We start from the raw sequence: 15,843 nt of genomic DNA, 5'->3' as shown, positions 1-15,843 counted from the left end.
TTGAATCAATGATGATCACTTATTTATATTTGGCTGGCATAACGAGGCGATTTTACAAGTCATCTTTGAGACTAAAAAAATCATTTGCTTACATGTAATCTACAAATGCTCTGACAAGTTCGTGCTCTTTTTACAGTTCAACGATAATTACAGAAAAAAACCTAAAAGATCTACCGAAAGACAGTTATTAAAACAACCCTAAAAAGTCTCTCTTCCTTTTGCTGTCGGAAAGATTTTTAAATTATTAATTCCTACATGGCATAATAAACTGTACTAATTTGAAAAACTCTAGGTAGAGTCAGTAATGGTAGTTTTGATTCAATGAAGGTTAGAAATTAATTAAGGTTTTTAGTTGAGATAAAAAGTCAGTGTCACGAGCGGGATTTGAACCCACGATCTTCGGCTAGATACGCCGCTACTCTTCCACTTGAGCTATCGTGACTTCCATCCACTCGGACACAACCTAAAATCCTTAATTAATTAAAAGATATAAATTGGTCAAGCGGACACGAAAACTGGTGAATTTAATAAGATAAAATGAAGTATATCTTCACTAAAATTTTACATGGCCATTTCATTTGTCGCCGAGAATCAAATAAATAACACGACATTTGAAAAATGCCAAAAAGGAGGGAAAATTTATAGGCGGGTTGAAATGGGAAGTTGGTGTCCGAGTGGATCGAGATCACGATAGCTCAGGTGGTAGAGCAGCGGTGTATCAAGCCGAAGATCGTGGGTTCGAATCCCGCTCGTGACACTGACTTTTTTAACTCAACTAAAAACCTTAATTATTTGGTCAAGCGGTCCACGAAACCTAGTGAATTTATTAAGATGGTTAGAAAATTTATATTTGCTCTCATAACGACGATTTTAAACTTCAACTTTGATGCTAACAAATCATTTGCTTACATATAATCTACAAATGCTCTGACAAGTTCGTGGTTTTACAGGTCAACGATGGTTGGAGAAAAAACCTAAAAGATCTATTGAAAGACAGTAATTAAAACAACCATAAAAAGTCTCTTCCTTTTGCTGTCGGAAAGATTTTTTAATTATTACTATCTACATGGCGTTATAAACACTGCGATTGTGAAAAACTCTACATAGAGACAGAAATGGCATTTTTGAATCAATGATAATGAGAAAATTTATATTTAACAAATCATTTGATTACTTGTAGTCTAAAGATGCTCTGACAAGTTCGTGCTCCTTTTACAGGTCAACGATGGTTAGAGAAAAAAAAACCCTAAGATAAAAGATCTATTGAAAGACAGTAATTAAAACAACCATAAAAAGTCTCTTCCTTTTGCTGTCGGAAAGATTTTTTAATTATTACTGTCTACATGGCGTTATAAACACTGCGATTGTGAAAAACTCTACGTAGAGTCAGAAATGGTAGTTTTGAATCAATGTTAATGAGAAAATTTATATTTAACAAATCATTTGATTACTTGTAGTCTAAAGATGCTTTGACAATTTCGTGCTTATTTTACTGTCAACGATGGTTAGAGAAAAAAACCCTAAAAGATCTACTGAAAGACACTAATTAAAACATCCCGAAAAAGTCTCTTCCTTTTTCTGTCGGAAAGATTTTTAGAAAAAACTAGATAGCGTCAGTGTTGGCAGTTTTCAATCAATGATTGTTAGAAAATTGCAATTTGCTTTCATAACGAGGCGATTTTAAAAGTCAACTTTGATGCTAACAAATCATTTGCTGACGTATAGTCTAAAAGTGCTCTGATAAGTCCGTGCTCCTTTTGTTGATCAACAATGGATAGAGAAAAACCCTAAAAGATCTAATGAAAGACAGTAATGAAAACAACTCTATATAGTCTCTTCCTTTTGTTGTCGGAAAGATTTTTAAATTATTGATGTCTATATGGCGTTATATACATTGCGATTTTGAATCTACTCTAATCACGACGGACTACCAATGAGAGCAATTAAGACATCTATAAAATTGTTCTTCACCTTCTGATCGGAAGGATTTTTTAAAACACTTTATGGCATTTTCAGCAGGGCACATTTGAGAAGCTATAGACAAAGTCACCAATGACAATTAAATAACCTTGGGTTTTTTGAATGGCTGGATATGGATGATAAGTAATGATGCATTGACCAGCTGTCAATTATGATTTTACGATCAATCATTTACTTTTTGTTATTTTGGTTGGTTAGATTTCTCCTGACATGTATCATGTCAATTTTATTCTCATAACATTTTTACGGTTGTAATTGTTTTACAGATGTAAAAACCAATAAAAAAAAGGGAAAAGTATTTACATAATAATTTATGGAACAACGAAGAATAACAAGTAGTTCGCACTAATTAGTTATGTGTGAAGCTTGTAGTCTATGGTGCATTGTTCATTTCTGTTGGTCAAACAGTGATTATGTAAATTGCTAGATGTATTAAGTGGAGTTTACAAAAGCTGCGATCAAGCGTTTATGCTTCTTTAATTTAATTTAAGAATTAAAGTCCTCGAATTCTTGGATAAAACATGGTGTCAAAATCCATGCGAGTGCTTTTACACAATCAACCTAAATTCTGAAAAATTAAATCTTTTGGGCACGAAAGGGGAGATAAAAATACAATATTTAATGTAAGAATAAGAAGAAAGTATCGAATATCAAGTAATGGGGCAAAAAGACAAATACTTTTATTGTTACTTGCTTACTTTTAATTAATGATACATGGCAAACATAAAATCATTTTTTTTTTTTTTTTTTTTTGAGATGGCTTTATACGATTATTCCGCAGGAAATATCAGGGAAAACTTGTTAGATGGGAAGACACCATTTTTATTATTACTTAGGAGAAAAGACAATGTAAAATATCGTTTTCTTAATCAATAAGGATATAGTCATCAGTAATGTCAGGAACGCTTAAAAATCACCGGTAAAACCGTAGGCTTTGGTGCCCGCAACGGTCAGAGCGTAAGGTAAAGGCCCCGGGTTCGAATCACCGCTGCCCTGAATTCAAACCCAACATACTTACAAATTAGCATTTATTCAAAACCACCGAGACCTTTTATTTGAAATACCCAAGTTAAAAAATAATAAAAATAAAAAGCAATCGCATGAATTTTGTCAATTTTGATCCTGATTCCGTGAAGGGACATAGCAGACAGATCGATTGTTGAAAGTTTTGAGATGGATTACATGTGAGGAGATCATTAATGTGTTTTATGGTCTGTTAATTGTTCTTGATTTTTCGTGAATAGTCGGATGAGAAAATAAAAATTAATAAAGATTTGTAATGAACGTTTGCTGTTCGAAAAGATAGTGGGTCAGGAGTCGGAGCAGCTGGTGATGAACTCTGCCGGGATGATGACGTGATTTCGCGGTGCGGAAGAAATGCAAGACTCCATGACAAATCCTTCAAGTACAACGCCCCTGGAGCAGTACGTCACACTCCTCCGAATATGCAACATTGTCGCAGAGGCGATTCACTTCGGTTTCAAGAACAAAAGGATATCTGACCTCTGCTTCCCACCGACATCACGGATCAGTTGACCTCTTCCAGAACACGTATCTCTATTTCCTCAGGCCTGGAAATTTTTTCCTTTTTTGGACACCCAATGGGTTAGGGTTTTTACGCTCAACCAGTTCCTAACTGAGTTCGATTCTCATCACTGTTCTTTCTTTCGGGATGACCGCCGGAAACCTCAGAGCGTAATGGCCAACTGTTCCGGTCCAATGTGTCCCGTTTAATTTAATCCCGGGACTGCTGTCCATAATTCCAAACGGCACCTGTCGATTAGCAGAGATCGCTGATGAAGTTAATCTATCACCTCAGTAACGTAATCATTTTCACTGAGTCGATGAAAGTGAAACCATTTTTTAGACGTTTCGTCATCACTAATATACAAAAATATATTTACTGAGAAATCTGCAATGTTTATGGGGGGAGTGGCTTTGGTCCTCACCGATCATTCTGGTCTGATTACCTCTGGGTTGGTGGGAAGAGCAGGGTGAAAAAAAGATTACGTTGAAATGTAAGAAGTGATTTACCCCTTTGATCGCCTATCCGGTTGACGCGTTTCAGCTTCCCATTCAGTGGTTAGGGATGGTTAGGATTGGTTTCATTGGTCGGTTTGAAAGCGGCTGGCAGACCAAAACGAGAGTAGGCAGGATGATAGTATACTACAATTAATATTGTACTACAAAATTTTCGCCCAGTAAAATTATCACGAAATAAAAATTAAATCTTTATTAATCCAAACATATTTAGCAGTTCTACTTGACCGTTGAAAATCTAGCGTCAAGAGCGGGATTCGAACCCACGACCTTCGGCTCAAATCGATGTTCCTCTACCCCACTATTTTGTCATAGTCAAGTGGTTAAAGCAGCGGCGTATTGAGCCGAAGGTCGTGGGTTCGAATCCTGCCCGTGACACTAGCTTTTTCATCTATATAAAAGAAAAAGTATAATTATTTAAAATTGAATATTTGTTTAAAATATTTGTATTACCGTGCAAAAAACTAAATAAATATGTAATAATTTAGTTATTTTATTTATTATTGTTAGTATTCGGGTAAATAATAATAGACTTGTGTCCCCGGTAAAAACGGGCATGGAAATAACCACGTTTTTCAATTAGAAATGTATGGCAAATTTAATATTTTAATACAATTAATTAAGGTTTTTAGTTGAAATGAAAAAAAGTTAATGGCACGAGCGGGGTTCGAACCCACGATCTTCGGCTAGATACGCCGCTGCTCTAGCACTTGAGCTATCGTGACAAAGTAGTGGGGCAGAGGAACAGCGATTTGAGCCGAAGGTCGTGGGTTCGAATCCTGCTCTTGACGCTAGATTTTCAACGGTCAAGTAGAACTGCTAAATATGTGCTAACTATATGTCGTGTAGTCGGTTTGGACAGACATTTGAAAAATGTCAAAAAGGAGGGAAAACTCATAAGGTGGGGTTGAGATAGGAAGTTTATGTCGGAGTGGATCGAGGTCACGATAGCTCAGGTGGTAGAGCAGCGGCGTATCTAGCCGAAGATCGTGGGTTCGAATCCCGCTCGTGCCATTAACTTTTTTTCATCTCAACTAAAAACCTTAATTAATTGTAATGATTCAATTGGTCGAGCGGACCACGAAATTAGTGAATTTAATATTTTAAGCTAATCTTGTGTAGGCGTGATGATGGTGAACCGAAAGTACAAACAAAACGATTTTCACAAAATTACTCGTGTTTCGGCATTTGGCCATCATCAGTGAGGAACTGTTGAGTTGAACGTTTTTGAACAGAGTTGCCGAAACGCGTTTAAGGAATTCAACAAACTCGCGAGTAAGGACGGACCCAAAAAGTTACCCAATGCCGGTTTAGCTTGAGTTCACAGACTAGCAGACCAACACCATCATCAGCTCACATATTGATTTATTTAAACTTTTGAAATGTAAAAAAAATAGTTTTGTCTGTTTACCGTTTGCATCCGTGAATTCTCACTCCTAACATCTATTATAAAATAATAATACAATTTTCATTTCCCTCTTATCTAAAGATATCTTCCTTGTGTACTTGCTTTGTTTTTTGAGCAGTTCCTATTTGTTTATTATTAGAATATCAAAATTGAAAGTTTTGTTCAAGATCGCGGGCAAAAAGTGAAAATAGTGGCGTTCTTCCCACGGCTTTCGGAATTCAAAAGATAAAAATCGAAAAAGCGAGCACGTCGAAGAATTTTCAAAACGACTCGCCATGAGCTTTTTCACCCGGCCGATGTTTTTCATCGCGATTTTCCAGTGATTTTTCCCGACAGGCCGTTTGTTGGTCAAGACGAGGGTTATTGGGAGAGGGAGGGGAAAAAAACTATTTCCACCCAGATGAGTGAAACGTCTCGACGATTTTCAACGGGCAATTTTTCCTCATTGTGTACCTTTTCATCCGCCAGCCTGAATAATAATTATTTACAACCGAGAGTACGGTTTTATTATCCCTGAGCACTGAAGACTGCGAAAAGGCGAAACTCTTCTGGCAACAGAAACTGATCGAAAAAGACCGAAACTATCACTCCGCAGACCACCCAGACTACCAAAGAGAACGCTCACAATTTTTTATTATGACGAATTTATTACCTAAGAAATTACTCGGTGGAACGAGATTATTACTGTCGCCTTGTCACATTAATAAAAAGTTACGACAAAAGGTGTATTTTGCAATGTGCTTGTTCAAACAATGGTTTCATTATTTACACCGTTATTATGAATATAATATTTCATTTATTTTTAAAACATCAAAATTATAAACTCAGCCTAAGCGATAATTAAGTTTTAAGTTCTTCTTGAGGGTAGGGTGATGAACCTGATAATTTTGATCTATAAAACTAAAACACTGACAAACTCTCGCCTATTTTTTCCTATAATTTCAAAGAAAAATTTTATTCGAAGATTGAAAGCTATTTTTAAGATTTTTAGCTTGGCTGTTTATGATCCAATTTTGTCCATATATTCTCTCTGTTTTCATCTACCTGTACCTTCTGTTGTTCCTATTTGAAATATTTTAACACGGTATGATTTAACTCATCTCAAAAAAAAAAAAATGTTTCCTCTGCCTTTCTGCTTACCCATTTTTCATTTTATCATAATTGATTTTAGATTATGTGTTAAATTCAATTGTTTGTTTTTCCCAGCTCGCTGGAGGAGCCGAGGAAGCGACGGAAGTCCTTTCGCCCACAGACATTTACAACGAAGTGACGACGGAGCACGTGAGCGTAGAGCCAGAAGGAAACGACACGAGGGAGGCTCTCGCCCACGACGGATCTCACCACAGTTCGGTAAGCTCTTTTCATTAGACTTATTTCATTTTCAGCCGTGACCACGATTTTGGGTTTTTTTTTTAAATAAAAGTTAGAAAACTTAAAACTGAACACTCATGAAGATATCACACTTAAAGATGTTATGCGAAGGCTCTCATTTCTTGATTAATGTTTTGAATCATGGTGAGCAAATGTTTTGATCCTTCTCAAAAAAATACACGTTCTATGCACACGTTATTCGCTAGCATGAACGAACTTCCTCCAAACCGTCCTCTGCCTCTCTCCCCTCACACTCTTACTCACGCTCTCTCACCCCCTCTCTCTCTCTTTCTCTCTCTCTCTCTCTCTCTCTGACCTTCGTTCTCTCTATTTCCTCTCTTTCTCTCTCTGTCTCTATCTCTCTCTCTTCCCTTCTTTCTCTCTTTTTGTCAACCTCTCTTTACCTTCCTTTTCATCTCCCTCTTTCTCTCTTTCATTCTCTCTCTTTCCTTCTTAATCTGTCTCTTTCTCTCACCCTCTTTCTTATCCTTTCTTTCTACATCCTCTCTTTCTTATCCTTTCTTTTATCTTTCCTCTCTCTTTCTCTCTTTCTCTCTCAGTTCTCATAAACTCATAAAATCTAATAAAAAGAATAACAATAAATAATNCTCTCTCTCTCTCTCTCTCTCTCTCTCTCTCTCTCTCTCTCTCTCTCTCTCCCACTCTTCTTTTCTCAGTTTTTCTGTCTCCATCCTATCGGTTTCACAAGTCAATGATCTTGGAAAATACAAAATCAAATTCTCTCAAAATATTTCCACGTACAATTTTGTCGTTACGTCAAAAACACAATTTCCACAGTACGTGGTCACATGGCGGGAATTAGCATTTTCCCACATCCCACCGAGACCGACGAATCATCTTTGTGAGCAGTCTCCGTCGCGGGGGCGATCGGAAGCCGCGGTTTCCAAGAAAAGAGAAGAGAAGGAGGAAGGTCTTCGGAGAATGATTCCCATTGGGACGTGGCCGCCGATCCATGTCCATTGTCTGCGTCGATGTGGCGCTCGGTTAAGGGGCAAATCTGAATGCAAAATTGGGCGGCACCCTGTGACTAAACGGCTGTCGTTACGGGTCGTCTCCGGCCCATTTCCTCATTCCTTCAACACCTCCCAACGTCGTCGTTTATCCATTCGACCCACACGCCTACTATCAAATAGACAATTATACCAACAATTATGAATCGCGAGATACTTTTTTCGGAAACATCATCATTTTGCATTCCCAGTTTGATTAAACTAAATTTAAAGTTCACATAAAGTTTAAAATATTGAATGTGTGTGTGTATTATATAAATCATTTAACGACTTATAATTTATACTATTAATTATTACTATTAAAGTATTTAATTAATGATAAAAAAATCTGAAAAATAACCAATTTAGTAGTCCCTTGATTCTCAGTCTTGAACTGTATTGGTACTAGCTTAAGTTCAGAGGAAAGAGCACCCGTTACTTCTACCATATTTTTATGCCTTCTCTTTATAAGACCAAGGGTTCCAATATCAGAAATCAAAACTAGTGCTAGTGGCACAAGCCTTCAGAATTATGGTGTATTTTTCAATAAAACTCTTGGTTATGTCCAGCTTGCACATCTCATGCAAAAGCCCAATCCTTGTGGAACGAGCATCAAGCAACATAAATACAGCACAGCATAAGTTATTTATTTTGAGCTACTTTTAGTTTCTTGTAGTTACTTTCGCAAGTTGTCTGCTCAGGAAGGAAGCAGACCTGATCTTACCACCATTTTGTATATAACCAACTTATTCAGATTCAAACCCACACAGAGTAGTGGAAACATTTTTTTTTTTTTTTTTTTTGCTTTTCGCTATTTGCAACTAGTATATTAACGTGTGTCGTAAAATTTAGTTTGCTGTCAAGCCGTAGGCCCAAGTATTTAACCGAGGGGGACCAAGTTGTCACATTGACATTTATCACACCATTGCTGAGTTTACGTAGTGAATAATATGTGGTGATTAGTGACCGTTAGTCGATGATTATTCGGAAATCGTGAGATGCGGTCTGGTGTGATATAGGTTTCAGAAAAACATTTTCTTTATCGTGCCAACGTTTCGATCTTTATTGAGATCATCTTCAGGGCTCAAAGTGTTTGTTTTCTGCGTAATTGTGCCATTCTTGCGTGTCGTGTTGAGAGTGCCACTCTGGCACGCAGAAAGCAAACACTTTGAGCCCTGAAGATGATCTCAATAAAGATTGAAACGTTGGCCCGATAAAGAAAATGTTTTTCTGAAACCTACATCACACCAGACCGCATCTCACGATTTCCGAATAATCATCGACTAACGGTCACTAATCATCGCACATCATCTTTTTCATTATACACTTTTACATTAACTTGTAAAACGTTAATAATCATTTTATAAGTATTTTATTTCATTTTTAAATCGTAAAATTATATTCCAATTCTAGAAGGTTTTAAGAATCTTACGAAAAATCGATATCTAATTTTGTTACTCAACAATAATATTTTCTGTATAAAAATATAACTTATAAGTTTAACTTGCTTTCACTTTATTCATTTATTTCGTTGTTGATTTTCCAATAATTTGTTATTTGTATTTATTTCTATTCTTTTGCGACTATAAACAAATATTATTATTGAAATTAAACGTTAAGTGTAACAAAGGTCCTGGAGACCTAACTTTTGCGCATATTTTAATAAACAAATCGTTAATCAATCAATATGTTTTTCTATTTCTCTCTCTCCCTTCTCCCTCACTCTTTCTCACTCACTTTCACTTTCCCTTCTCTCTCTCTCTCTCTCTCTCTCTCTCTCTCTCTCTCTCTCTCTCTCTCTCTCTCTCTCTCTCTCTCTCTCTCTCTCTCTATCACTCCTACGCACACTCCTCCCACTCTCTTTCTTTCTTCTCTCTCTTACTTAGAAAGAGATTGTAAGATTTGTGTCTGTTTGTAAGACAGGTAGTTCGCTCCTAAATTTGCGAGATTTTTTAAATAAAACGATATGCATTCTCTCTCACTCTCCTTTTCTTTCTCTCCTCTATCCACCCTCTCCCTCCCTCTTTCTCTCTCACTCTCTCGCTCTCTCTTTTTTCTCTTTCTCTCTCTCTTGTAACATTAAGCTAATCGTGATAGCAATTAGCTTAAAATTTATAATTTGAGGGAGATGTAAAAGATGTTCGTCGAACCTCTTTTAAATTTATATTTATATTTTACCGCGCATCTATAGCGCATGCCCGTGCTAGGCTGGAATAGCAGACAATAGGAGAAGGTTAAGATGGTTAGAAGGTTTTAAGAAGTGGTGTTTTTGATAGACTTGATAATAAAATATAAAGTGAAATAAAATCTTGTAAATGTCGTTTCTTTGATTACAGAGAAACTCAGTCTAGTTTTTGTTTCACCCCAGAGCCAAACTAAAAACGCATTAATACTACTTCTTGCGTGTCGTGCCGAGGAACCCTCAACAAGAAAAGCACGATTACGCAGAAAACAAACACTTTGAGCCCTGAAGATGATCTCAATAAAGATCAAAACGTTGGCACGATAAAGAAAATGTTTTCATAAAACCTACATCACACCAGACCGCATCTAAATATTTGTTATTTTTCATTTCTTAAAGTAGTTTTCCCATTTTCGTAAATCTTAATTGTCTCTTAATGACAGTGCAGGTGCGACAAGGACAAGTCGGACTTGCTGGAACTTTGGTACATCACATATGTAAACTAGAAACAATGTTGGTCCCAGCACTGAACCTTGGGGAACCAGCTACTATCTTAATTTCTTCAGAAATGCTCCTCCCATAGTGGACTGTAAAACATTTCGATTTAAATCGTTACTAATTAAACATAGAAGCTACAATCTTTAACTGTTTGATAATGGAGTAATCTCCGCTCAACAATGCCTTTTAATTCCACTAATGATGATGATTTACAAGGTATATAATTTTTTCATAATTGCTTCACCGTTTCTTTCAATTGAGTTATTTATTATCACAGGTCATAATGCTAAATCAAACCAGGGACCGTTTCAGAAATTGCTGGAGCGGCAGTTATCGAACGGTGACTTTTTTCATCTTTGTTTAAAGTCGACCATCCGTAATGTGTCTTGAAATATGTCCATCATATTCTTAGATTTTATTAACAAAATTAAACATATTATGCATCAATTTAATTTGGCACTTGTAATTTGAGACTTAAAACTGAAAGGACGATTTTTTTTACTTGTCGAAATACTTAGGACACGATTGATGATTATTGAAGAAATGATGATGAATAACTGCAAAATGTTTGCTGTACGCTCATCGCCTGGTGCAATTTAAATTTATATATTGGCTTATCATCCTACTAATAGATTTAAATTGTTTTTCCGATAGAAAACGAACTAAATCTTGTCAGGTGCTCTTTTCTACACCATCACTCATTATAAAAAAGTTCTTAAGATTAATGATTAATTAGAGTTAAACCAAAAAATAATTAGTTATCGTGAGCAAGAAGGTAAGCGGAAAAAAACTGTTTAGCGAATGGTCAATCGACATCTTTCAATTTTTAGGCCAGGTTAACCCTTTTTCAACGGTGACGGCGTAAATCTTTTTTGCCTAGTCAAGCAAGCAAAATCAAAATCGATAAAACTGGGTCAGTGAGCCTCGTTTCTGGTCCACGCCGGGAGGGAAATGGAACCGGGCAAATTTAATATTATTACACGGGTCGAAGATTTCCCGTTAAAAAATTCAGGAAGTCATACTGGCAGCTTCCGCCGAGGTGAGACTAGCCGTAAACTGCTGTTTCCACGCACTATTGTTTTCCCGTGTTTTTCCTCCCGTGAACGGCAAGCAAAAGAGATCCATTCCATTTTTTTTTTTTTTTTTCGATTTCGTGCTGAACACGTGTTCTCGCCATGCCTCGCTGAATGTGAATTGTGAATATTTCACAATCAGTTCGACAAGCATTTTAATTTTCGATTTATAAATATTGTTAAAACAACAATGTTAGAAAATTGGTAAAAAATTAGTAATTTTTGATTTGCAATAATCGCAATTTTGATTAAACTTATTGTTAGTTGGAAGTACAAGTACTCCTGGTCGTGGTCAAAAGAGTCGAGGCAATAAAAAAATATTAAATTTTTTTAGTTAACTTATTTATATTGACTTACTTCAGAGGTCAAACGACTAATAATATTGCAATAATGATTTAATTATTGTAATAATTGGTGATTCTTTCACTTATTCTTAGACTTACACTTACTTTTCCAATGGTGTTTCGGGGAGGACAGAGATAATGACGAAAAAATAATAGAGAGAGAGAGAGATACTGTGAGAGACAAAACGTTTGTGATGGAAAGGAAGAGAGAGGAGAGAGGGAGAAAGAGAGAGAAAGAGCGAGATATTGTGAGACAAAAAGTTAGTGATGGAAAGAAAGAAAGAGAAAGAGCTAGATACTGTGAGAGACAAAAAATTAGTGATGGAAAGAGAGTAAGAGCGAGATATTGTGAGAGACAAAAAATTAGTGATGGAAAGAAAGAGAGAGAGAGAGAGAGAGAGAGAGAGAGAGAGATATTGTGAGAGACAAAAGAGAGAGAGAGAGAGAGAGAGAGAGAGAGAGATATTGTGAGAGACAAAAAATTAGTGATGGAAAGAGAGAGAGAGTAAGAGCGGGATATTGTGAGAGACAAAAAATTAGTGATGGAAAGAGAGAGAGAGAGAGAGAGAGAGAGAGAGAGCGAGATATTGTGAGAGACAAAAAGTTTGTGATGGAAAGAAAGAGAGAGAAAGAGCTAGATACTGTGAGAGACAAAAAATTAGTGATGGAAAGAGAGAGAGTAAGAGCGAGATATTGTGAGAGACAAACAATTAGTGATGGAAAGAAAGAGAGAGAGACAGAGAGAAAGAGAGAGAGAGAGGGAGAGGAGAGCGAGATATTGTGAGAGACAAAAAGTTTGTGATGTAAAGAAAGAGTAAGGAGAGAGAGTGGAAGACAAACCGAGAGAGATTCATTTCTCTATAAAAATATTTGTCTTTTATCTTACGATCTTATGAACTAAACATTTAATCATTTTCCATTAATAAAAACACAAAAAGTTACACGATTTCAAAGAAAAACTGAAAAAATTGTAAGTAGGTCTTTAAGTTCTTGATTTTTTCAAATCTTCAATATACCATTGCTAGTCATTTTTAGAACAGCAAATATCTGCGAATCTTTAAAGAGCTTTAATAGTTATTATGCCATAGTATTTTGACCAAAAGTTTTCGTTCATTGTATTTCCAATTAAAAATAGATTTCGGATTTATATTAAATTATGTTCAATTACACATAAAACAATTAACACATCAAAGATAATTCTTGAAGAACTAGACGGATCTTTAGTTAAAATAGTTTCCCTCGAACGACCGCTCGAGTCACCGTAATTGTGAGGATGACGAGTCTTCCCTGAGAATAAAAGCATGACGTTAAAAGGCGAATGGTGAAAGATGTTAGAGATACGTGTCCTCGCCGTGAGAATAAGAAGTACGAGATATCAAACTGTGGAATATGGGCACGTGAGTCCGCTAGTCCATTGTAAAACGGACAATTGCATAGCTCGTGTTTTATTGTAGATCTACAACAGGTTCGACATACGTCAAAACGCCGTGTTCAACCCGGGGTCAAAAACATCCGACGGGGATGGGACTCGTACCGAGAAGACATCGCCACGGGGTGGAAAAATAATTTTAAAACAGGATAAAACTTTCTGTAAAAGTTCAAACAACTTTAACATATTTATTTATTTGAACGAACATTACATACATTTTATACTTTTAATCATTACAATGAATTAAATTAATGTTATTTGCAATGTGTGGTGTTTAGTGAACGTTAGTCAATGATTATTCGGAGATGGTGAGAAGCGGTCTGGTGTGACGTAGGTTTTAGAAAAACATTTTCTTTATCGAGCCAACGTTTCGATCTTTACTGAGATCATCTTCAGGAACGGGGATTTATAAACATTGTTTAAACTGTACAAACACATATAGGATGTGAAAAAATGAATTTATACAACGCTAGAAATTTGAGATTAAAAAAATGAATTTATACAATGCTAAAACATTTTAGATTTTAAAAAATGAACTTATACAATGCTAGAAAATTTTATATTAAAAAAAATGAATTTATACGATGCTAGAAAATTTTAGATTAAAAAAAATGAATTTATACAATGCTAGAAAATTTTAGATTTAAAAAAATGTATTTATACAATGCTAGAAAATTTTAGATTTAAAAATATGAATTTATACAATGCTAGAAAATTTTAGATTTAAAAATATGAATTTATACAATGCTAGAAAATTTTACATTAAAATAAATGAATTTATACAATGCTAGAAAATTTTAGATTTAAAAAAATGTATTTATACAATGCTAGAAAATTTTAGATAATATAAACATAAAACATCAATATCTCACTGGCACTCTCAACACGACAGAAAGAATGACACATCTACACGGAAAACAAACACTGAGCGCTGAAGATGATCTCAATAAAGATCGAAACGTTGGCACGATAAAGAAAATGTTTTTCTGAAACCTACATCACACCAGACCGCATCTCACGATTTCCGAATAGTAATTTACAATAACTTCTTTTAGTTTAGACAAGATGTCAAAAGACCAGTCAAAACATACCAAATTTCCTTCCGTCTTCAAAAGGTTACAAGAGTTTTCTTCAAGTTTCATATATTATGTCACAGCCATGTTTATATAAAATGAAATACAATTTCTCATACTGAGCCTAGAAACATTATACATTTCAAAATTTAGACTATCTATCATTCCATTTACTAATTTATACAAAAATAACATCTAGATACATTCTTCTGTTTTCAAGCAACAGCAGACCCATTTTGTTTCGAATTAGGTTGAATTCGTGCGGGTTTCTAATAAATTTGATTTTATAAGCTGTACAGCGAAGGAATTTATTTTGTATAATTTCTAGACTGTGTATATATTTATCATAGCTTGGCGACCATAAACATTTTTATATTCTAATATTGGTCGGACAAAGCTACAATAAAGAGATTTAAACACTTCTTTAATGCTGAAATCTGCACTTTCACGCATTATAAATCCCAGAGTTCTTAAATTTTTCTCTTGAACAAAAGATATATGTTTCTTAAAAGTCATTTTATTGTCAAAAATCATACCTCAATCTTTTAACACATTTAATTTTTCGATTGGAACATCATTTATCAAATGCGTGAAACTAATATTAGATTTCAATTTTTGAATAGGTGACAACTTTACATTTTGGAATGTTAAGTTGCTTGGTCGAACTTTTACAAAAGGTTTTATCCTGTTAGTTGACTTTTTTTAAATTTAAGTAGCTTACACCAGCTGCCTGATTGTACTGCCATATGTATTTTTACATCGTCTGCAAACATTTTTATATCACTATAATTTAATACGGAAGATTATTCAGAAATCGTGAGATGCGGTCTGGTGTGATGTAGGTTTCAGAAAAACATTTTCTTTATCGTGCCAACGTTTCGATCTTTATTGAGATCATCTTCAGGGACTGGGATTTACAAACATTGTTTACATTTAACAAATACATGTAGGATGTGGAAAAAATGAATTTATACAATGCAAAATATATTTTTTATATTCGATCAAAGTATTTCTACTCACTCAAAGATTATTCATCCATTCAAATTATGCCACAATACACAGAAGACAAACACTTTGCGTGAGTAGAAATACTTTGATTGAATATAAAAAATATATTTTGCATTGTATAAATTCATTTTTTCCACATCCTACGTGTATTTGTTAAATTTAAACGATGTTTGTAAATCCCAGGCCCTGAAGATGATCTCATTAAAGATCGAACGTTGGCACAATAAAGAAAATGTTTTTCTGAAACCTACATCACACCAGACCGCATCTCACGATTTCCGAATAATCATCGATTAATGATCACTAATCCCCACACATTAATACAGAAGATAAATAATTTATAAATAATTTAAACAAAAAAGGGGACAAATGCCCACCCTGGGGTATATAAAAGATCCGAATTCAAAAAAATATTGCTGTAAAGACA

General features: G+C 35.1%; 1 protein-coding gene across 1 annotated transcript in view; it reads left to right on the top strand.

Annotated features, from left to right (window-relative positions):
• The window catches only part of LOC106661296, a 74,425-nt gene that overhangs the window by 24,221 nt on the left and 34,361 nt on the right, over positions 1–15,843 (top strand). The window contains exon 3 of the mRNA XM_014384586.2: positions 6,635–6,778. Within this exon, the coding sequence (XP_014240072.1) occupies positions 6,635–6,778 (144 nt within the window). The remainder of the gene's footprint in view (positions 1–6,634; positions 6,779–15,843) is intronic.

Source organism: Cimex lectularius, unplaced genomic scaffold (genome assembly GCF_000648675.2).
Source record: "Cimex lectularius strain Harlan isolate CLEC.00 unplaced genomic scaffold, Clec_2.1 scaffold20, whole genome shotgun sequence".
NCBI classification, from domain to species: Eukaryota; Metazoa; Arthropoda; class Insecta; order Hemiptera; family Cimicidae; genus Cimex; species Cimex lectularius.
Note: the sequence above shows the minus strand (reverse complement) of the source record. Positions and strands in the feature narration are given on the sequence as shown.